The sequence below is a fragment of the Camelina sativa genome, chromosome 17, assembly GCF_000633955.1.
Source record: "Camelina sativa cultivar DH55 chromosome 17, Cs, whole genome shotgun sequence".
NCBI classification, from domain to species: Eukaryota; Viridiplantae; Streptophyta; class Magnoliopsida; order Brassicales; family Brassicaceae; genus Camelina; species Camelina sativa.
In genome coordinates this window covers 18,792,809-18,817,426 of record NC_025701.1, presented here as the reverse complement: position 1 = coordinate 18,817,426, position 24,618 = coordinate 18,792,809, and the positions used below count along the sequence as shown (strand labels likewise).

The 24,618-nt window shown below is 32.5% G+C and overlaps 4 protein-coding genes and 1 pseudogene across 4 annotated transcripts; 2 read left to right on the top strand and 3 right to left on the bottom strand.

Moving 5' to 3' along the window:
• LOC104759623 (putative F-box/kelch-repeat protein At1g32430) lies at positions 8,192-9,527 on the top strand. Its single transcript, XM_019238953.1, has 3 exons — positions 8,192-8,778; positions 8,814-9,348; positions 9,522-9,527. The coding sequence occupies exons 1-3, from the start codon at positions 8,192-8,194 to the stop codon at positions 9,525-9,527; spliced, it is 1,128 nt and encodes a 375-aa protein (XP_019094498.1).
• LOC104757610 lies at positions 9,238-11,873 on the bottom strand (annotated as a pseudogene).
• LOC104757611 (vacuolar protein sorting-associated protein 55 homolog) lies at positions 11,920-13,003 on the bottom strand. The gene is made up of 4 exons (XM_010480362.2): positions 12,850-13,003; positions 12,711-12,750; positions 12,457-12,541; positions 11,920-12,369 (listed from the first exon to the last, which is right to left on the bottom strand). The coding sequence occupies exons 1-4, from the start codon at positions 12,946-12,948 to the stop codon at positions 12,171-12,173; spliced, it is 423 nt and encodes a 140-aa protein (XP_010478664.1). The 5' UTR covers positions 12,949-13,003; the 3' UTR covers positions 11,920-12,170.
• On the top strand, positions 13,913-16,304 carry LOC104757609 (tobamovirus multiplication protein 2A-like). Its single transcript, XM_010480361.2, has 7 exons — positions 13,913-14,066; positions 14,433-14,766; positions 14,863-14,962; positions 15,147-15,227; positions 15,352-15,456; positions 15,605-15,814; positions 15,911-16,304. Exons 2-7 carry the CDS (start codon positions 14,525-14,527, stop codon positions 16,016-16,018), a joined length of 846 nt encoding a protein of 281 aa, XP_010478663.1. The 5' UTR covers positions 13,913-14,066; positions 14,433-14,524; the 3' UTR covers positions 16,019-16,304.
• LOC104757608 (ribose-phosphate pyrophosphokinase 2, chloroplastic-like) lies at positions 21,098-23,881 on the bottom strand. The gene is made up of 8 exons (XM_010480360.2): positions 23,496-23,881; positions 22,874-23,047; positions 22,545-22,793; positions 22,295-22,438; positions 22,032-22,199; positions 21,859-21,928; positions 21,593-21,674; positions 21,098-21,492 (listed from the first exon to the last, which is right to left on the bottom strand). The coding sequence occupies exons 1-8, from the start codon at positions 23,634-23,636 to the stop codon at positions 21,312-21,314; spliced, it is 1,209 nt and encodes a 402-aa protein (XP_010478662.1). The 5' UTR covers positions 23,637-23,881; the 3' UTR covers positions 21,098-21,311.

Genomic DNA, 24,618 nt, shown 5'->3' with positions numbered 1-24,618 from the left:
CCTGTTATCAATGGATCCCAGGTGTGAGTTTTCTACATAACAAAGAGAGAAGGAATTATGTTAGTGAAAACAAGCAATAAACATAAGTATAAAACAGGTTACAATGTTCTATTCTTACCGCAAACTCCATGAAGTATCTCTCTTTTCTATCGGGAGGCACACAAGACCAAGTATAATATGGACCATCGAATTTGTTTGTAAAAATCTTGGTAATCTTTCGAACAAGTTGGCCTTTTTTGTCCCGATCAAACCTCCACACACACATGTAAACAAATTGTAGTTAGTTTGATAGTTAGAAAGCTCAGTCAAAGTTCTTAACTAACTCAGATAATAGAATGTTAATTGTTTGTCATATTAGAAAGCAAAACATACTTAAGCTTTGTCTTAATTAAACGAGTCACATATTATGTTTGTGTATACTTAAACAATTATACACTATGAGAACAAACGAGTCACATACTTAAACAAACTACATTCACAAATGAGTCACATAATTAAACAAACTACATTCACTTAATTAAACGAGTCAAATATTTTGTCTGAATCAAACAAACAAGTCGTGTTTTAATCAAACCATCAAATTCCACACAATTCACAAACCATCAAATACCAAGTGGAACACAAATTTTGTTTTAAACAAAGAAACAAAACATACCAAGTCGTGTTCTCCAGTGGGGTAGGAGATAGAACTGTCGTAAACGTCTCACGGCCAGACATCGTGAGGAGGGCGGTTAGAGATTGCATCGTTTCATCCTGGAGTTGAGGCTCATAGTTGTTGCCTTGCGAAGATGGTTGACTTCCATGGGAGTGATGCGTTGGAGACCGCATATGATCCTCCGGTGCATTCGCATCATAGTTCTGAACCTCAGGCGACAGAACAGGTGGATCAGGAAGTCGATTGCCGGAGCTCTAGAAAAGGGTCTGTGGCGGTGGGAAGTTCCGGAAATGCGGTGGTCGTACTTGTTGGGGCATAAATCGTTCTTCCTCCGATGGTGTGAATGGCGGAGGAATTCGAGAAGTCGGGGTGAAATTGTACTGCGGTGGTAGCGGGTTGGTTCGATTTACGGCTGTGGATGGGTTAGACGGTCCGGCTCTCTGAGAGACGTTTACGACAGTGGATGGGTTGGTGAGATGAACGGCTGGGGATGGGTTGGTTCGATTCACGGCTGTGGATGGGTTGGTGAGATGAACGGCTGGGTTAGATGCGGAAACTCTCTGAGAAAGGTTGGGTGCAACCTTTCTCCTTTTTATTTTCTTAACCGCAGGATTCAACATGAGCCGAGGAAGAAGTGATTAGGGTTAGGGGAAGATAAACCAGTCAAATTAAAACAATTAATACAAATCAAATTTATTAGCCACTAAAAAAATATGAAGACGCATAAACAGTTTTTCTGCTTTTGTACCTAACTAAAAAACTTAACTTGAAAAATCAATCATAATATATCATAAATACTCATAAACTTTAACTTTAGTTTAATTTTATGAACTTATTATTCAATGATAATGAGATGATGATATATCAAATATTTATTAATTTACTTACAGAATCCTATTATATTAATTGGAAAATACAAATATGAAACTAACTTTACTGTAAAAAATTACATTCAATTTCCATTAGAAAATTTTAATTAAGATTAATTAATTAATTAAATATAATTAATTAATTAAAAATACAGAAAACGCTGAGAGATTAAAAAAAATCAAGAAAACTACTTGGAATAAAATAAAATAAAATAAAAATAACAGCTAAGATTTTTTAAAAATACAGATAATTATTAATTAAAAAAATTATTTTCTCCCTCTAATAAAATTATAGACGAAAATTACTAAATATTTTTTAAAAAAATATAAACCAATCAGAATTTCAAAATTAAGATTTTATATCCAAGTATACAAAAAAATTAGTTTTAATAACTAGAGTTCGAAGATTTTATTAAGATTTCAAATTATAATTCTCCTATCATCTTTCTTTTACTTTATTTACAAATTGTTTGAAATTATTATATAATACTTATGATTAATAAATATGCAGAATTTTTTATACATATGCTGTGATTTGAATTTTTTAAAACGAAGATATATTACTCTTTTTTTAATGTAAAAGATATATTACTCAATCTATGAAAAAAATGTTTGTTTTAATTTCCACATTGACGGGTTGGTAAAACTAAACTTATATAGTGATAAATTAATAAATTTTATTTGCTCACAATTATAATATTAAAATTATTACTTTATATTTCACAAAATATTGATGCAAGTACAACAAAAAACAATATAAATCTGTAATATATATCAACAAATAAAATACTATAATATTCTAAAATAATTAGTATTAAAAATACATATATAGATTTATAGAACAATTTAAAAAATATTATCTCAAACAAAATAATTTTTTAAAGAAATATAACAATAATTTTATTATTATATTATAACTTTTTAGAAAAATGTTGATCCGTGCTTTAAGCACGGGATATCTCCTAGTATAAATTAAAGTCTGCGCTAGTTCTGCTAGTAGTTCTAGCTATACAAGGAAAACATCATCCATTTCGACCAAATTTATAAAAACAAAATGGTCAAAGACGTTTATTGCAATTTTCAACAGAACTTCTGATAAACATTTGAAGTGGCCAATAATGAGTCAAAACTTTTATAGAAATCCGACGAAATAAATTTGACGCAATAAAATGATTAATTCAACTCTGTGTATATATCATGTTATTTTAAAAATATATATATTTGTGTGAGATAAAAATAAATCAATAAAAACACTTAAAATGTGGAAATCCCTCCTCCCCCCCCCCCCCCACCCCNCGACCCGGTTAGGCTTGCATCAATTGGATTGTTGTCCTAATTGTCTATCTGTAGTTGGTTTTCATTTTAATAAAGTAAGGGAGGCTTTCTCTCCCTTTTCTCACTCAAAAAAAAAAAAGAGGAGACTATAAAGTTAACTACAATAACTAAAGAGAGTGCTTAAATGTTTAGGTATTTAATTCAAAACTAGGAGAGAATCCGTGCTACAGTACGAGATTTGCTAATAATTTTTTTTAATTTGAATTTTTGTAAGGTAGTTTTTTTATTTTGACTTATTTTCTTTGTTTATATAGTTTTGAATTGTATATTTGGTAATATACGGTAAATTGGAAATCTTGATAGAGTAAGTTGTTTAGAGAATGTAACTTTTCATGGAAATAGACACACCGCTATATCGGATAGTAGTTTTTAAAGATGATGGATTTTCAGGGAGTAAAAGAAAAGGGCTGAGCCATCATTTTGTTTTATTGATATAGAAATATAGTCGGGGTATACAGAAATATAGAAAGGGGGTGCTACAGCACGAGATGACATATGTTGTAATTAATTTATATATATTTCGAATGCATAAAATGTTTTGGTTTATGTGTTTTTTATAATTTTGAAATTTTAAATAGTGTTAAGTAGTATATTTAGTGTTAACAGATATACAATGATCGTTTTGCAGTTTTTAAACAATAGCGGTATGCTTAAAGGTGTTAAATTCATATATCAAATTTTAATGTGGTTTTAGTTTGGACTAGTGCACGTATATAACCTACACGTAACTATTTTAGAATGGCAAAGATATCTCGTCCCATCCCGTATTGTCCTGTCCTGTCTTGTTTCATCTTGTCCCTACTCGTAAATTTTTTTATGTCCCATAACTCCAAATTTTTTGGATAATAACATAACTAAATTTGATGCTTTTCTCACATTTTCTTGAGAATTTGTTAAAAATGCCTCTTTGATATACCCCTTTTCAAAAATACCCTCTTTTCTAGCCATTTTTATTTTTGCCCTCTTTTAATTTTTAATGACCATTTTACCCTTAGATGAAAATTATTTTATTCAATAAAAAGAAAAACAAAATTTTCCCGCCAAAAAATTTCCGACATATTTTCCCGCCAAAAATTTTTCGAAAAAATTTTCCCGCCAAAAATTTTTTTGTCAAAAAATTTTTGAAAAAAAATTTCAACAAAAAAATTTTCCCGCCAAAATTTTTCCCGCCAAAAAAAATTTACAAGGTTTTTAAAAGGTTTTATAAGGTTTCTACCTTATAAAAGCCTTATAAACACCTTGTAAAGGCTTTTACAAGATTTTTTAAAGAGTTTTAAAAGGTTTTTTAAACAACTTGTAAACGCTTTTACAAGATTTTTAAAAGGTTTTTAAAAGGTTTTAAAAGGTTTTTAAAAGGTTTTTAAAAGGTTTTCAAATGGTTTTTAAAAGGATTTTTAAAAGGTTTTTAAACACCTTCTAAACCCTTTTACAATGTTTTTAAAAACCTTGTAAAAGTTTTTATAAAATTTTTAAAAGGTTTTTAAACACCTTTTAAATGCTTTTAAAAAGTTTTTAAAAGCGTTTACAAGGTGTTTAAAAACCTTTTAAAGCATTTACAAGCTTTTTAAAAGCATTTACAAGGTTTTTAAAAGCGTTTACAATGTGTTTAAAAACCTTTTAAAAACCTTGTAAACGCTTTTAAAAGTTTTTTAAAAGCATTTACAAGGTTTTTAAAAGGTATAAATTTCAATATTTTTGGCGGGAAAATTTTTCGATTTTGGCGGGAAAACAAAAATTTTGGCGGGAAATTTTTTTGGCGGGAAAATATTTTTGATTTTGATGACTGTACATTCTTGCTGTCACTCAAAAAGGGTAATTTGGTCATTTTGTATATAAAGAGGGGTAGTTTTAAAAATGGTCAACATGAAGGGGTATTTTTAAAAAGGGGTATGGAAAAAGGGGCATCCATTTTCTTACATATAATTTATTTCCTTCTGCAATAGAAGATTTGTTCATAGTAAATAAATTAAAAAGCTACTTATTAATATTCAATTTTGCATAAATATATAGTATTACAATATAGTCAACCAATTAAGAGTTTTAAACACTTATTTTAGGGTAATACTATTTAGAAATACAAATATAAATTGAAATTTCTTTGCTTCCTTTTTGTTTTTTAAAAGCGAATTTTTATAATTTTTCTTAAACAAATAATGTAATCCATGAAATAGTTTATTTTCATAAATATATATTATTTTTCTTTATGATTACAAAATATATTAGTTACATAAGATCTTTTTAAAGATATTTCTTGCATATCTTGTGTTTTAGAGAGTATTTTATTAGGAAATAAGTTGATTTTAGATGTATTTTATATATCCATTAAAATAAATTTGAATTGATTTTTATTAATTTCACATATCTTCTGTATCAATTAACTTTATACTATTAAGGCTATAATGAATACTTGACTATTTTATTAAATTGTTTTTAAAATTAAACTGTATTTATTTATTTGTTCATCAAACTGTGAGGAAAAACTATACACAAATATTAATTGTAATTTTTTTTTGTTTTTTTTCTTAAAATTTTTATAAAGAATCAAGAAATTTAGATTTGATTTATTATGTATTTAAACATTTTCCTTATTTAATTCTGATGTATATGTTTTCTTTTATTAAATATTTTAACTGATTAAGATTTAGGCAAGATTATGGTTGATTTAATACATAATAAATAGATTTGAATAGAAAATCGGATCAACTAATCGGGTATTAAATGACCCATGCAGGACCCGACTTAAATTGAATTGTTAAAGAATTTTAATGTCATGATATACTAATGTATTAATAATTATTAAGTACTAACCATTTTATTTAAAAACTACCAAAACAAATTCATAGTCCAAAAGTTGGTCTATGAATACTCTTGCTTTAATAGTATAAATAAATAAATTTATTTCTATAGATAAATGATTTCAACAAATATTATAGTGCTTTCATAGTAAATAGATTTGATGAGAAAATCAGATCAACTAATCGAGTAATAAATGACCCGCGCGGAACCCGACTTAATTTGAATGGTTAGAGAATTTTAATGCCATGATATACTAATATATTAATAATTATTGAGTACTAACCATTTTATTTAAAAACTACCAAAACAAAATCATGGTCCAAAAGTTGATCTATGAGTACTCTTGCTTTAATAGTATAGATAAATAAATTTATTTCCATAGATAAATGATTTCAACAAATATTATAGTGCTTTCATAGTCATGTGATATCTAATGATATAAAAAAAACTGCCAAAAATAAATAAAAGAAGTAATAAAGAATGGAGAGAATATGGATCTTATAAATATATTAAAAATTCTCATATAAAATCCAGATTCTATGTAATACAAAAAACACAAAAGAGTAAAATCATATTTTTTGGAGATCTTCGTTAACAATCAATCAGTCAGCTGGATCCCCAATTGAGAATACTTTATAAATAAACTAGATGAGGACCCGCCCGATATACGGGTTCAAAATTTTATAAATTAAATTAAATTTAAGACAAATATATCAAAAAAATTTGTATTTTATAAATTTTATTTTTGTTATAATACACTGATTTATATCGATTTACAAATCTTTTATGTATTTTACTATTAAAAGTGTATTTTTTACACATAAAAATACTCTATGTTACAAATATATTATTTATCACCACCTAGAAAATGTCTATATGAACACATTAAGCCAACTATTTTAATTTCACTTTTCCATAGTTTTTTTATTACTAAAATTGTTAGCTCAAAAAATATTTTGAATACAAAATATATTACATAATATATTAATCCATTATGTATCATCACAATAATGTATGACTACCATGGAGAGAACCTCGGCTCCATCCTTATCTCTTATGGAGAGAATCTTGTGTCCAACCTCCTCCACTATGGAGAAAACCTTGGCTCTGCCTTGCTCCCTTAAGGAGATAATCTTGCGTCCAACCTCCTCCACCTTCCTCCCCTGGGGAGATAACCTTTTGTCCAACCTTCTCCACCATAGAGAGAACCTCGGCTCTGACCTCCTCCTGTGTGGAAAGAATATGTTCACGTCTTTTTGCTATCTCAAAATGGCTTGCTCCGAGCCTCTGACAAACAATGAAAGTAAAAACTTTTTTCTAACGTCACAAATCTTTTGATAATAACTAATGTTAAATTTCTCAATGTATTAGTGGAAGGGTCTTTGACACACCATGATGTAGCCTCTATCTCTGTAACACCTCAACCGCCATCTTGCTTAGTGAGCTCATGTCCACTCTCAGTCCATGGACCCACCTTCCTAAATGGGCCCTATATCTATTCCCGGCCTGTGGACCCACCCATATTCGATGGCCGGTTTGTTAAGAAATTTTCCCAATGAAATAAAGTTAAAAGCAGTGGTTTTGAATAAGTTATTTAAATATGAGACGATATATGTTTATATAGAAGTGAGTATTTACAAAATTTAGAATTAATAATTAACTGTATATTTTCCTTACTCTTTTTTTCTATTTTTTATGTTTGCAAAAAAAAGAAGGGTTTATGACCAACTAATCAAGGTTGAGAAATTAGAAGAAAATTAATTTGACACAACTAAAGAAAAAATAGAATATTATAATATATGAATCCCAAATAATTCAAAGATGAAAATGTAAATTAAATAAAACAATAGAAAATACTACAATAAATTTTAAAATACAGTATTAGGAAAGAAGACGCATATATTAATTTTTTTTTTGGGTAAACATATTACTTTTACCTATTCCCAACTGAAATAGGAAAAAAAATGAGAAAATTTTAGTTTAAAAAAATAAAAAATATTTACCTTCCCATCAAAGAAAATTGATCAATTAAACAAAGTTGAAAGCAGTATTTTTGAATAAATTATTTAAATATGAGACGATCTATGTTTATATAGAACTGAGTATTTACAAAATTTAGAATTAATAATTACTTGTATATTTTCCTTAATCTCTTTTTCTATTTTTTGTAGAATTAATAACTTAAAATTAAAAAAGTAAATAATATTATAATTTTGAATTTTATGAAAATATATATATATATATATATAATATCCTATAGTTATTTAATTTTTTTGTACTTTTAATAAATTCTTGTAATTTTTAATAATTATATTTTCACATTATTAATATTTTTTAAAGCAAAATATTTTATTTTTGTTGTAATCAAATTTTTTCTATTAAATATTAACTTTTACACATGTCAAAATCTAAAATTGATAACTTGACACATGTCAAAATCTTGTTAAAAACTAAATTTCAAAACCCAACTTTATATAATAAGATAGTCATATATATTGAAAAAACTTAGTGATGACTTGAAAACAAAATACCCAAAATGGCGAATACGGAAAAGGTTCCATGGGATTTGATGGAAGAGATCCTATCTCGTGTCCCTCCTACTTCTCTTCTCCGATTCAGAACAGTTTGCAAACGATGGAACAGTCTCTTCGACGACAACGCCTTCATCAACAACCACAAGATGACGTTTCGTTTCATTGTGAAAAGTAGAACCAAGATTTACTCGGTAAACGTGAGTTCCAAGGTGGAGGTGCGTGAGTTAACCTTAAATACTCCTGGTTTAAAACCACAGATACCTAGAAGCTTGGTTGATACCAGCGGATTCTTGCTTTGTGGCATGCGTAACGGAGTCGTGGTTTGGAACCCTTGGTTAAGACAGATTAGATGCATCGAGCCCGAGATTAACCAACCTACTTTGAATTTTCATGGCATAGGTTATGACAATAATAGGAGAGATGATGAAATTGTTTACAAGACCCTTTCGACTTACCAGAAGGATTTAGACTCTACCACTACGTGCAAGTGCAAAATCTATGACTTTGCCTCTGATACGTGGAAAGACGAAGAGCTGGAAAAAGCAAAATATACAACACTATTGCCTAGTACTAGTAGTCTAGTAGTAGTATTACTCAGGGAGAAAAGGTTAAATATCATTGTACAAATGTTGTATCGTTGAATGGAACTTTGTATTGGGTTGCGTATTATGACAGGACTCATGTCACTCATCCTTTGTTGTTCATCTTACTTAGCTTCAGTTTTTCGAGCGAAAATTTCAGAAAGTGTTGTGATCTACCAAGTGGGGAGAACCATCCCCGCGATGCTCTTTTTAGGGAAGATGGGTTTTTGTTGTTGAAGCAATGCCATGTAAACAAGAAGATTAAGATTTGGGTGACCAAGAACAAGATTGATGATCGGTATGGTGAAAATGTGAAATGGATGAGTTTTATGGAGGTGTCAATCCCAAACATGCCGGATTTAGTACAGACCGAATCCTACTCTCAGCCAAGTTACTTCATCGACGGTAAAAGGCTCGTCATTTGTTCTTGCGATGAAAACGGTCGGGCTTGGATCTATGTTGTGAGGGAAAACAAGTTGATCAGTAAAACACAATTGGATTCGGTGGTTGATCCTTGGCCATTGCATTGTACTTATTTTCCCAGCTTGGTCCTGATTCCTGGAGGTAAAAGAGAGAAAGCAAAATCACAAGTTAATTTATATTTTCTTTGGTTGCTTTTTTCATTTACTTTTTCTATATTTTCGTGTATTTTGCTCACAATAAATTTCTGAGCCTGTATGGCAAAATAAATTAGTTTTGACTGCTTCGAGCATACTAACTTGAATGCTGATTGGACTCAGTTTAACTCTAGCTCTAGCTGTCATGAGTTGATTCGGAAGAAATGTTCTTTCGAACATATATGCTTTTAACTCTCAGCAATGGGATAGAGTCAGCGGTTTCTCTTCTTCCTCCTCAATCATTTCATTACCACAAAAGATTGGCAAAATCATCTGAGCGGCCTCACTTGCAGACTTATCACCAGAGAGAAACACGTTAGCTCTTCCATTTACGACAATCCAACTACATCCTGGTGTCTTCTTCACTCCTTTTAATCCCATCTCTTTCCTCGTCTCCTTCTCCATCTCATGCCTCCCTAATCCCGCATACACGTTGCATAGCGCCACATGTCCCGGTGCATTGCCTGGGTCAAGCTCTAGCAACCGCATTGCAGCTCGTTCCGCTATGCCTCCTGCATCTCTATCTCTCCAGTTGAGCCCGCATAAGCCTAGTAATGCGCCGTAGACCGTATGGTCTGGAGTGAAAGGCAGGGCTGAGATGAAGTCCTCTGCTTCTCTTAGTTTTCCGGCTCTGCCTAAAAGGTCTATCATCGAGATGTAATGCTCGATTCCGGGCTGGATGGAATAGGTTTCTTTCATCGCTTTGAATAGTTGTAAGCCTTTGGTGATGAGTCCAGAGTGGCTACAAGCTGAGAGGACTACAAGAAACGTTACAGAGTTCAGGTTCATCCCCGAATCAATCATCTCACTGAACAGTTCTAAGGCTTTATCCGCTAAGCCGTGATGTGATAACCCCATGATCATGGAGTTCCATGAAACTGTATCTTTCCGGAGCATCTTTGAGAATATCTCATAAGCATCTTCTATGGCTCCGCATTTAGCGTACATAGAGACAAGAGAGTTTTGAAGGATGAGATCAGGATCATAGCAAGCTGTGGTTTTTGCAATTACACAGTGTAAATGCTTCCCTTGATCGAGATTCGAAGTGGCTCCCGCAGAACCAAGAAGAACAGAGTAAGTCGAGTTCAACGGTTTCAGACCACATCTCACCATATCTGACAGTAGGGATGAAGCTTCTGCAAAAAGCTCGTTTCGGACAAGACCTGAGATCATAACCGTCCATGTAACCCCATCTTTGTCGTGAAGTTTCTGAAACAGATCAAAGGCCCTGGATACATCACCCACGTATAGATATCCATCGATCATCGATGTCCACGATACTTTGTCGTGTAAGCTCTCCACTCTCTTGAACAGAGTTTCAGCTCGCTCCAAATCCCCATTTTTTAGATAACCGTTGATAATAATGTTACAAGACTGCAAATCAAAGCTTTCATTGAGCAGAGACTGCGCTGAAGCAATCAAACCAGAAGATGCATACATATGAACAAGACTCTTCACCAACCTTCCATCGTGATCCACACTTTCCCAACCATTAGATATAACTTGTGCATGCAACTGCTCGCCAAGACGGCGGAATCCAACACCAAGACCACCACAAGCATAAGCAAGAGAGATAAGAGTCTCACCATTTGGTAATATTGCATCAAGATCCTTCTTCATTTCAAGAAAAAGCAGCAAAGCTTCTCTATAAAACTCATTCCAAGCAAACCCACTAATCATAGCTGTCCAAGAAACAACATTTCTCTCCGGCATTTCACAGAACAGTCTATACGCTTCATGAACATCACGACATCGACAATAACCATAAACCATACTCGTCCAAGTAACAACATTCTTCTCACTCATATTCTCAAACAATACTTTCGCTTCCTCCATCACATCATTCTCAATATACCCTTTAATCATAGCGTTCCACGACACAATATCTCGTAAAGGCATAGCATCAAACACCTGTCTCGCCTTCTCCATATCCCCATTCCTACTTAAACCCGTAACCAACGTGTTCCACGAAACAACGTTTCTCTCAGGCATTTCATCGAACAACTCAACCGCATCATCACTCCTTCCATCATCACAAAGCGCAGTAAGCATAACAGTCCACGAAACAACGTTCTTGGGCATTTCCCTAAACAAGGTCCAAGCATCTTTCACTCTCCTACGTTTAACATAACCCGTCAACATCGCATTGCAAGTGACGATACTCCTCTCCGGCATAACCTCAAACAAAACCCGTGCTTCATCCAAGTATCCAGCTTTCGCGTATTTCGTAAGAAGCGATGTCCAGTAAATGACACGGCTATTACTTCCTCTGAGGAATTTTGTCGAGCAAGTGGCGTGCATGTACAAGACCTCCCTCAGATAAACGACGTAGTATAAGAGCTTCTTCATTAGAGAACCCACGACTATGGTTTCCAAAGAATCGACGACGAGAAATCGAAGAATTGAGAGATAGTTTCGAGAGAAAGCAACAAACTTTCTTAACACAGAGAGCTCGCATTCATACAATTGTTCTCAGCTTCTCAATTGAGAGATGGTTTAGTAAAGCTTTTCGTTTTTCACATTTTTCAAAAAAAAAAAACAAAGAAGAGACTTTATATATTCCCAAATAATAAAATCTGTTTCCTATACATAAAGGAAACAAAACCTTATAAAACTTCATCTTACAAACCATGCAATCATATACATATACACACACTTGACACAAAAAAAAAACTTGTGAAATTTCCAATCAGCTGAACGATTCCGTCGCAACAAGAGATTTCTCGTTCGAAAAGGCTGAGACTTTGAGCTTGAAACTCATGATGATATTTGTGTGTGTGTTTCTAAATGTAGCTGTAATAGTTGTCACTGGCATCTCCTATGCAAATGTATCCCAAAATAGCGATGAGGAAGACAACGTATGATGAGAGATCAAGGGCTAATGCACCCCAACCGATGAGTCCAGCGTGTTTAAGAATCGAAGGTATGGCGACGCTTCCAACTGCTGATGCACCAGTCAAGAACTTGGCTGCATTGATCCAGCTGAAAATACAAACAAAAAATGTTCATGTGTAAAATACAAACAGAAGAAACAAACAATGGAGACTGTTATATATGTAAATTGCGCACCTGTTATCTGAGTCGTTGAATAGAGATGAACTGTCTGATCCAGCAAAGAAGAGTAAAGGCATTGGGAGGAGCACGTACATTATAACTGCAAATTAAAAGATTTAAGATTAACTAGAAACAAGATAAAGTCCACTTACATTTCTTACTTTACCAAACAGGATTGAAAATTCACAGTTAGGGTACTTAGTTCATCAAAATCCAACTGATTGTCAAAACGGTTAAAGATCAAGCCAGGCAGGTTATAATTCACTCACCACTTAGCATTGGCCACCAGTTATTGAACAGAGCACAAGCCTAGAACAAAATTAGCAAACAAACAAAGTGTTTTAAAAACAAGTATGAATCTATGGTGGTTTACAAACAGTATAAGAATCTCTCAGGGGTGGATTATACCAGAATCTGCAACACGATCCCTGTTGATACTAAGATTGCTAAGAAAGCTATCTTCCCCATATCCAAACAAGTGCGCAGGTATCCAGGTAAGTCTGCCATTAACACAAGTCCTTCCACAAGAAAAAGCTGAACGCTAAGAGAGAAAAAAGAAGAAAAAAAAAAAAAAATCAAATGCCAATGTAATCAGAAGAGAAAGAGCCAAAAGTATATTATATATATATATAAACAATATATATATATAAAAAAAATATATATATATAAACAATTCTGTTTTTGTAATATTGGAACTTTTATCTTTTATCAGCTGTAGTCGAGCTCATCGTAAACCTTTTTTAACATTGACCGGGCCACGTGTGGGTAACACTGGTTTTTTTAACTTTATAAAAGGTGTGTGTGTCAAACGAACTCCGAGACGGTTTGAAACTTGAAAGTACTTGTAGTTCGGTCCTGTCCGACACAAAAACTCCGGAGTTAAGAGTTCAAGTTTAACTCAAATTGCAACTCCGGTTTATGTACTACATTGGCATTTTTTTTTTTTTTGTAAGCCAACTTTTTGTGTAGATAATAAATCTCAAGAAAAATATATATATATATATGGAGTCTCGGAATCTTTATTTTGTTTATTGGATTATAGAATAGATGAAAGTTTGACCAATCACCAAAAATCGACAAATTATTAAATCTGTGGTGGAGTCATCGTATACATTTGAATATTAAAATTACTAAAAAAACTGAAAAATGTTGATGACATATATTCAGAGAAACCACAGATACACAGATAATAAATACATTTGGATTTATTTAGTAAAACTTCAAACAAAAAAGATTTTTTAAATGTTTTTAGGACACTGTCTATAATATATATATAGTACATTCCATTCCACACAAAACTAATTTTAAATTGCCGACAGAAAGGAAAAAAATAATTTGTGTATTTGTAAATCAGCGACACGTAGTAAAGATGTACTTGGGCTTCTGCAAAACAAAAAAAAGAGAAGCTTAAAATGGCCTATTTCTTTTAATTTTGTCAGTCCATCTTCATTTTTTAAATTGCCAGCTGGCATCAGTATTACATCAAAAATTCCAAACCAAAAAAGAAAAAAAAAAATTCCCGTCCTTCGATTTCATCATCCCCTTCTTCCTCCTCTCTCGACGACAAGAACCCATAAAAATTCAATCATCGCAAAGATCGAAGAATCATCTTTAAACAATTCTCCGTAAGTTTTCAATCTCTTTGCTTCGATCGCTTAATTTTGGATTTTGTTCACCTCGAGGCTCGATCTTAACTCATTCGTTCTATGATTTTTCTTTTGTTGTTGTTGTTGTTGTTGTTAATTTACTGAATTCGTGGAAATCATAAAACCCAGTCCAAGCTTAGATTAGATTAACTCCCTGTGATTTGATCGTTTCTTATCTCGATTAGAGAATATTAGATTTGGTATATCTCTCATACGAGGCTTGTTTCATGAAATAGTCAATCGAATTTGGGGGACTACATTTAAAAAAAAAAAAAAAAAACTCAATTGTAGTTTCGTGTATTGTCAAATTAATTGATCTAAAGATTGTGTTTTTGTGTGTTTTAGGAGAATTACTTGAGACTGATGAAATAAAGGGAAAAGCTTGAGTAAACCCATATAGCAGTTCTATATAAAGCGGAAAAAAAAAAAAAAAGAGAATGGCTTGTAGAGGTTGTTTGGAGTGTTTGTTGAAGTTACTCAACTTCCTTCTGGCTGTTGTTGGACTTGGCATGATTGGTTATGGTATCTACTTGTTTGTTGAGTACAAGAGAGCTACCGATAACTCCTCTGGTACATTCGATCCGGTAAATGGCGATCAAAGTTACATCTCATTTGGGAGGCCATTGCTTATGGCTGTGACACTTTCTTCTAATGTCTTTGACAATCTTCCAAAAGCCTGGTATGTGTTTGTCCCCTACTGGTTATTGTCTTTCACTAGCTTAGTATGTTGGGTCCGAAACAAAAGTCGTCTTAATGTTTTATCATGTAAATGCAGGTTCATATACTTGTTCATTGGTATTGGTGTGGCTCTCTTTGTTATTTCTTGCTGTGGCTGCGTTGGTACTTGTTCGAGGAGCGTCTGCTGCTTATCTTGTGTATCCTGATTGCTGAATGTGCTTCTTTTTTTTCTTATCCAACATTTCGTTCTAGATAAGGACTTGTGGAATTATATTATTAAGACCTTGTTGTGTTATAGTTCTGATGCCTTGAACTTTAGTTATATCATATAACTTATATCCTTGTTATGATAAAATGTTCTATTTCCTTAATTGAGAATAGTACTCTCTGCTTCTGATCTTATTGATCTTGGTGGAGCTTGGAGTTGCAGCATTTATATTCTTCGACCACAGCTGGAGAGAGGTGAGTTGTCTTTTTTTTCTTGTGTATTTTTCTCTTCGCCTAGATTGCCTTTTCGGATTATATAACCAGACATGATCCACTATTTATGTACATATCTAACCATTTTGTATAATTGTTTTTCTAGGAAATTCCTTCAGACAGGACTGGGAACTTTGAGACAATATATAACTTCCTGAGAGAGAATTGGATGATTGTAAGATGGGTAGCTCTAGGAGCAGTTGTTTTTGAGGTAAGAGCAGGCAACTTTAAGAACTTTTGATCATTTCTTCTCTTCTCGTTTGTTTAATTATAAAGATTAAGGCGAAACACCGATGGCTTGTAGACTGTTGTATGATTTACCTATAAAAACTCTTAATGCTGTCTTATTTATCTTGCAGGCTTTGCTTTTCTTGCTTGCCCTTATGGTTAGGTCAGCTAATTCACCACCAGAGTATGACAGTGATGATGAGTTTATTGCTCCAAGGCAACAAATCAGACAGCCATTCATCAACCGTCAAGCTACCCCTGTCACCGGTGTCCCAGTTGCTCCTACTTTGGACCAACGCCCGAGCCGCAGTGACCCTTGGAGTGCACGTATGAGGGAAAAGGTAAGATGAGTAATATGTTGTGCTGCAATAAGAAGGATAAAAGCATTAACACGATACCGAGATTCATTGATGGTGTTTTCTTTTTGTTGGAAACAGTATGGGCTTGACACATCTGAGTTCACATACAATCCCTCTGAGTCACATCGGTTCCAGCAAATGCCAGCGCAACCAAACGAAGAGAAGGGCCGATGCACCATAATGTGAGTCCAGTTTAAAAGTCTTGAAAAGTTCAGTCAATTCTCTTTTCCTGTCTTTTACTTTTTTTTTCCTGTGTGTAACAAATCAAGAGTGTCAGTTAAATTAGGGTTCTTGTTTCTGGGTTGATGATGACTCTAGCATCTGAGATCTCTAATCAACCTAGTCACGGTCTCAAAACTCATTTGTTGTGTCTGTGTAGTCTTTGTAAGGATTTACCATTATGAATATTCATCTTGGTTCCCAGTTTCTGCTGATTCAGTCCTATATTTCTTACTATATTTGAAATTCAATCGCTTCATGTTCCACGTTCTTTCTATTTTATACGCCAGAAATTTTGCTTGTTATACATTATAAAACCATAGCCAATTAGGCAGATTAGGTCCAATTTTATAAACTGTAACATCCATATGATAAAGTTGGGTATGAAGATACATAAGTTTTGCTCTGCTCAGAGATCCTCAGATGGCAGCTTCTCTGCAGTTTCATCATTACTCTGTCCTGATAAAAAATCTTCGCTATTCCTCTTGGTTATGCTTTTATTTTCGCCATCCTTTTTGATGAAACTGCGATTCGAATTCGAAGCTTTGAAATAGTATATCTGTAAAATGTTATTGGGTTATTGAGTTTTGTGGATATGAGAGTTTATGCAGCAGTTGTGTAGAACTTCTGTTTTGTGCAGCTGTTGATGTTCGATTGGGATACATCAAGAGTTCTTAGGTTTATTGTGTGGGTTCCAAGTAATCGATTACATAAAAGTAGCTACCTATCTTGATAATTCAACCTGCAAATTACACTCTTTCCTGAGGTTTCTACACAGGATACGTAAATGTGGGAAACCAACGATTAGAGATGGGTAAACAACTAAACGTTCTTACGAAGAAATGTTAGAAGGAGTTTTATGTTTATAATCACATTTTAGTGACTAGTGAGTTCGAACAATGTTTAGTTTCTGTAAATCCATAGAGGCATAGACTGGTTTATAAGTCCACCACATGCCGTTTTGTGCCGCTTCGGTGCTACAAGAGACCTAACGTGTTGTTCTCTGAAATGCTCATTACTTAACGTAAAGGCTTATTCGGTAAGTATTATAACTTCACATGTATTGTACCTTATTAAACTAATGTAAAAAGAATCATATCAAGTTCCATTAACAAGTTCAGTGAAAATCAAAGTAATCATAAACATTTTTAATAGTTATTGATTTAAATTTTCTATTTTAACTTGCGATGTACCACGGTCTATATTTATTTTAATTATTTATAATTCACGCTGTATGTTGTGTTTGTTTGTGAGAATGTGAAAAAAGAATTAAATCGAAATATATTTTTGTAGAACAATATTACATTCCCAAATAAGAGATAAAGAATTCAATGTATTTCTTTTTTCAAAAATTTAAAAAATCGTTTGAAAATATTAGTTGTTTTTTTTTTTTTCGAACAACCTGAAAATATTAGTTGTTAAATGGATGATGAAAAAATAGGATTGTATCTATATTACTGTTGTCAATTTTAGTAAGCTAATTGATTTTGTAGAGAGGTGATAAAGAGATTTTAAGAAACTTATTGATTACTTCATTTATTTAGGGAGATGGTAAAGATATTTCAAGCGAAAATCGGTTATATATGTTTTTTAGTAATTTTAATTGATTTTATAGAGAGATTTTAGCAAAGTATATAGATATGGTGCGATTTTTAGATAAATTTTGTCAATTTGCTATATTTCAGTTATTTTTTTAGCGCAATTTTGTATAGATTAATGTTGTAAATAATTTTTTAATAAAGATATATTAAGGGGTAGAACCCAAAATATACATTAATTCAAAAATGTTAATATATGATCCTCATATCTCATCTCCTATGTAAAATTTTTGATAGTTATGAAACAAATAATGAAACAAAACTCTTAAATTTTCAAGTATTAGTGAGCAGTGGTAATGAAACAAACTATATGTAATATACACAATAATAAGTATTACTATTTTAGTTTAACAATCACTCTAAATATCAAAATCAAATACCCATTCAACAAGATACACTTGTACAAAAAATATACAATTTACATTTGTCATATTCTGAAGAATGATTGATAAGAATTATTATAACAAATCTTTACTCAATTATTACAAGAATTACTTGTAAATTTTTCATTGACTCTTTGAAATTTAATATCTTTACATGCTTCATTTCTTGTTAGTTCTTATTCTTATACGGTCAATTGGTAAATGTATCAAGATACGAGGCAGTGACATTGTAGATACATTAAAAAAATATATAAATCAATAAATCGTTTGATATGTTCACCTCTGTTCTTGATTCTCTGTTCGTTGGACCATCTGTTGCGCTTTGCCATCAAACGATTATTGAAATATAAATTAACAAGTCCCATATTTTTATATCTATATTTATTTTTAATAAATTAATATAAATTAATAAATTATGTTAAACAGCATAAGAAAATTTAATAAATCGTTTGACAATTTTTTTTTAATGATAAACTTGATTTTTTATTTAATGATATCAAACTAGATTATATGATGTTATTTGTTATATATAAAAAGCATAATCGTTGATACATAAAAACCATTAGAGATTTTTTTGAACAATTTATCCCATATTTTAACTTTTCTTATTAATTGATAGTTTAATGCTTATTTTTGATTAATTATCTAAAATACAAAAATAAAGAAATTATTTTGATACCTCTAAATGATTTAATAAACAAAGAAAATTTATCTTGATTTGGAATTTTGTATTTCTTTTAAAAAGTAACCAATAAATTTAACTAAAACTCATTTTAACTAGTCCTACACATAGATATATGATATATATATATATATAAGAAATGAATTCTATTTATTTATGTAATATATGCAATTAATAAGTCATATATCAAAATTTATATAAATAATGAAGAGTTAATGAATGGTGTAATCATTTTTTATTATTTTCAAATTAAAAAGAATAAATAAGGCATGATGAGGTGTTAGAACTTAGAAGAGTTATCATATGAGTATAACTAAACCTAATTTCCTTAAAACAAAATATGTTTGTTGAATTAACTAAATAAAATTAAGCCGTTCTTATTCAAATATGATCCGGTTATCTTAATTTAGTAATTTATGTATCATTTTTGTCTCTTAATGTGAAAGTTACATAAATTTGCACTAAATTGTATAAAGATAAATTTCTCCTGATGTTATTGAATTTTTATTATGCTTTCACAATGTTTGATTTTAATTAAGAATTTGTATATAGCCTAAATACGTATACATGAAATTAATGTAAAACATGTGGAGCTGATTCTACAGAAAATTTGAAGGCATCACTTCATTGTATTGTTTTTTAACTAAACTGTGGAGATTGGAGAACAAAAAAAATGGTAACGAGAAATTCATTTTTATGTAGTAAATATAATTTCAAACGTATTACATTGTCCTAATTAGGATTCGATAATATATCAATGAAAAATTAAGATGAACAACAAAAAATTATAGTATTACACATTAGCAAATAAAGGAAGGATTTGGCTACAATTCAAAGGCAGAGAATACTTTCAAAAGTTACACGGCATGTTGTGATTATTTGAAATTCGTTGACGAGCCGGGTCAGTGTTGATGCCATTCACGGTTAACAAATGTGTTCAACTTGGTTGCAAATTTAAACAAATTGGTCTAATAGACCAGATTCTTTGATTTTGGTTTAATTGTGCTTTTATCTTGGTTGCAATTTAAGTTAACCAAACAACTATTGTCTAATAATAATTCCAATTTATTTGGCTCCAACATTAGTTTCGACAATTCTCGTTCCAACATTAGCATCAACAATGATCCAACATTAGTTTCGACAATTCTCGTTCAAACATTAGCTTCAACAATGATCCAACATTAGCTTCGACTACTATTTGTTTGTCTAATAATAATTCCAATTTATTTGGCTCCAACATTAGCTTCGACAATTCTCGTTCCAAAAGCCTTTTGGGTTATGTATTCTGAAATAATGATCCAAGTAATCGAATCTTCAAACCGGGATTATCTGATCGTCAATTGAAAAAATCTAGTGATAAGTTTTTAAAGGAAAAAAAAAAAAGCAATGTAGCGACTTGTTCGAGGCCATTATCAATACCGAAAACAAAGTTTGATAGGCACGGAGAATCGCAATTAGACTTGTTATCGCCAACCTTCAAGGCAATTCACGCCATTTTAACTAGACGCCCTTGCTCTGCTAATTGGCTTTTCTTTTCTATTTTTCAAACACTAATCAAACTAATTCATAAAATAACAAAATCTAGAAGATGAGAGAGATTGGGACATCAGTTCTCCAAGGTGAAAAATTCACATCAATATAATAATCAGTCGCAAATTACCCATTTGTTTCATTATTGTTCATCATCTGCCCCCAAAAAAATCCAATTAACACTAAAGAAAAAAACAGTTTCAAATCTAAAAAAACTATAGAGAGTCGATCAGAACCTGTCGAGATATCACAATAACATCACTCAAATGTTGTCAGTGGATTGACAGACTGTGAATTCTTTATCATCACTTCGACTCCCCTAATAACTAATAAAATCAAAATTGTATAAAACGAAAGAGAAAAGCTCAGAACTTCTTAGAGGGTTGTGTTTGCCGTCAGCGATGAAGTATTTAACTTCATCTCTGGCACACGGTTTTATTCATCACAGCGCTATACTACGGCAAGAATTGAAAACCAATTAATAGATATTAAAACTAATGAATCTAGAGAGGGACCAGAGGATAGCAGAAGAAGAAGAAACACTTATCTGTTTCAAGCGGCGATGTAAAGACTATTTATTTATATGCCAAGAGACAGGGTAGCTTAAGAAAACCCTAATCTTCTGACCATTTTTATTTTAACCAATCCATCCATTCTAATTTTCCAATTCAATAAATGTTTTAACATCTGATGGGCCAAATTTTTGGGCCTATTTAAGGTGAGTGGTAGCATATAAAAAATTTGTAATTACATACATCAATTGTGGAAATTATTATAGAAATTTCTCAATAAATCATGAGAAATAATGTTTACACCAAGGTGTAATTGTTTTGAATAATTTTTATTCAAAGTATGAATTTTTTTAAATATTATTGATAACAACTCTAAACTAAAAAAGAAGAAAAAGGTAGAACTCAGACAAGTGATGAAATTTGGGTCAGAAAGAGATGCAAAACATGCATGGTTAGACTAGAAGAAAGTAGAAACTGTGAAGAAGAAGAAGACGTAGAACCAAAAAAAAAAGAGTTTGGGTAAACCGATCCTAAACCGAACATCAAAGACAAGTATCAAAGGAAAATGCTACTAACGGAGCTATCATCATGGACACGCCAAATGGTCTCACCCAGAAGATTAGCCACCGATAAAATCGTTAACTGTGGGAAGTAATTCTTCTCCGCTACCGGTAAAGTGTTCGTCACTATCACTTCTTGCAGCAAACCGCTTGATAACCGCTCTATTGCAGGTGGACTGTCACATTGATTCATTCAAGCAAATAGTCTCTCATCAGAGGTTTATCTAAAAATGAAAGGGAGAAAAAGTTTGGTGAAATCGAGCTAATGGGTCAAACCTGAAAACCGCGTGCGTGCAGCAAGCGTAAACCTCACGTGCACCTTCCTCATGTAAAAGAGCAGCTCCTTTCACAATGGTTCCTGCAAATAATAAAACTCGTTGTTAGCTATGATGTTTTTGGTCTGCAAATATTGACATCTTCTCTGTTTAGCAATATCTCGACTATTCAATTAAGCCTGCATATGAGAACTACTTATTTAGAGATTGTTGTTGGTAATAAACATATTCATAGAAACTGAGAGTTTCACAAGGTTTTTAACTAACCAGCAGTATCAATCATGTCATCCACCATAACTGCCACTTTCCCTTTAACATCACCGATTAGGTTCATGACCTGTGGGGAAGAGTATTGTTAACACATGTGAGGAACTTGCTTGAAGGCAAGAAACGTAGTAATTTAGAAAAGAAAATGAGAAGATAAATTATAAAATATTTACTTCAGCAACATTGTGACCATGACGCCTTTTATCGACAATGGCGAGTGGCGCATCAGATAATTTCTTAGCAAATGCACGTGCCCTGGCTACTCCACCAACATCAGGAGATACCACTACCAAATCCTCTGAGGAAATTGACTTGCTAGCAAGGTAATCAAGTATCACAGGCTGAAATATTCACAGAATTTTGGGTAAGATTTCAAAGGTTCCATTACAAGAAGAGGCATGTCTCAAAAAGACAAAAAGGTTGAAATTTGAGGTACCTGGCAATAGACATGATCCACCGGTATGTCAAAATAACCCATGGACTGTCCTGAATGAAGATCACATGCAAGAACCCGATCTGCACCAGCTTCGGTTATTAGGTTTGCAACCAGTTTGGCAGCAATGGATTCACGCCCTTGTGTCTAGAAGCATCAATAGATACATAAGATGATATTGCCTGAGATACTAATACATTTACAAATTAAGATGACGAAGAACCTGATCAGAAGTAAAACCAAAAGAACCTACCTTTCTATCAGCTCTTGCGTATCCAAAATACGGAATCACAGCAGTAACTTTCTTAGCAGATGCTCTTCGGCAAGCATCAACCATGATCAATAGCTCCATGAGATTCTCATTAGTCGGAGTACAAGTAGGCTGCACCAAGAAGACATCACAACCTCTAACACTCTCTTTCAGCTGAACGTAGATCTCTCCATCAGCAAATCTCTTTATGCTAACCTTCCCAAGCTCCAGGCCCATATACCAAGCAATTTCCTTCAGAAATTCCCAAGAATTTTTAGTAACTTCTTGACCAGAAGACAACTTGATAAAAAAAGACTGACGAAAGGAACTACCTGAGAAAGAGCTGGATTAGCAGTACCAGAGAACAACTTGAGCTTGGTATTGTTTCTACTGACTGATTTCTCCAACCGAGAAGAATCAAAGAACTTTGGAATTGTCGTCTCATTGATGATGGGAGCACGAGCGTTCCCGTTTCCAACATTCAGTGCCTTGGGCAAATTGCATTTCTAACAAAAACAAATGGCAAAGGAATTATGAAACCAATTTCACAATGTTAAATACACAAATCTCAACCACCTCAGTCAAACACAAGTTACACAACTTAACCAAACATATTCATATATAGTATCCAATTTCCACAGTCACATTCATGCACCATACAAAGCTGAAGTTCCAAATTTCCAGAGTCATATACATGAACAGAGTCAAGCCAGCAAAAAACTGTTCATGAAATCACGTTCAACACACAAATTCTCACGCAATTAGCCAATAAAACTCTCTGCTAAATAACATCTACTCAACTCAATCCACAATATCTCACAGATCAAAGCATAGATTCAACCAAACACTATTTCAATTTTTAAAAAATATCAAAATAATTCAAAAACAGATACAAGAAACGTAACGTGAATATCAAATTCATACATTAACGGGAGAGAGAAAAAAACCACTCACCGGGAGAGAAACGCAGATGCGGGAGCGAGACTCAGTGTTCCTGAATAAAATCGAGGAACGAGAGAAGAAAGATGAAGACGACGAGGACATATACGAAGGAGTCTTAACGGCGGGAGGAGAACTCAGAGCCAACGACGTCATATTGTTAAACAAAATAATACGTCGGAAACACCTGAATACGTCAGATTCCTCGCCGTTAAAAGTTCCGATAGAGACGTGAAGTAATCGAAGGAGAATAGGATTTTAGGGTTTCAAAATTTGGAGGGAGAGAACCGAAGAAGAAGAAGAAGAAGCTAATGGTGAATTTGGTTCTTCTCCGGGGAGGGAGGAGTGACTCTCAAAGCGGTGCGGCGATGATGGTCTTCTCTCTTTCTCGATTTTTGGAATTTTTCAATTTCTTTTTTGTTGCACAAAACAAAAATTCAATAAATATAATATTTGTTCAATAACGCTGTCGTTTTTTGGTTGATGGCTAAATCGTTTCTGCTTGTAGCTTTCAGCTTACGTGTCAGGTAGGGACTATATTATTATTAAAGGAGTCAAAAAAGAGAAATTGTTTTCCATTTTTTTGGTTTTTTTTTCCATTCTTTCTTATTTTTATCTTTTTAATATTCGCGAAAATAATTTTTAGTAAATCTCTTAACTTGGAAATTGTATACAAATGGTGTTACTGATTTTAAATTTAAAAGGATATTCATACATATTGATATTGATAAAAAAAAAAAAAAAAGATTCTTGTATATCTAACACAACATGACAATTTTGTTAAATTTTATTTTAATATTCTACAGATTGCATGTTGAACTATTCTTTATTTCTTAAATACCATTTATAGGAAAGAAGAGTACAGAAATAATGATACAATTTAAAAAAAAAAAATTGAACAACTCTTATCGAAATATCCAAACACAAATTTCTATAGAATCTCATACGTCTCTGATTCCTTATGCCACTTGTGTTTCTAAGAAATTTTCATGCCACTTTTAGGATTCCACGAGCCATCACTAATTGTGACAAAATTACTAAAAAGAAAAGAGAAAGGAACAAGTAGACCATTCGTATTTTGGGTTCTTTTCGGCGGGCTATACAAGTAGATGGGGTCACATCATTAATATTGTCCATT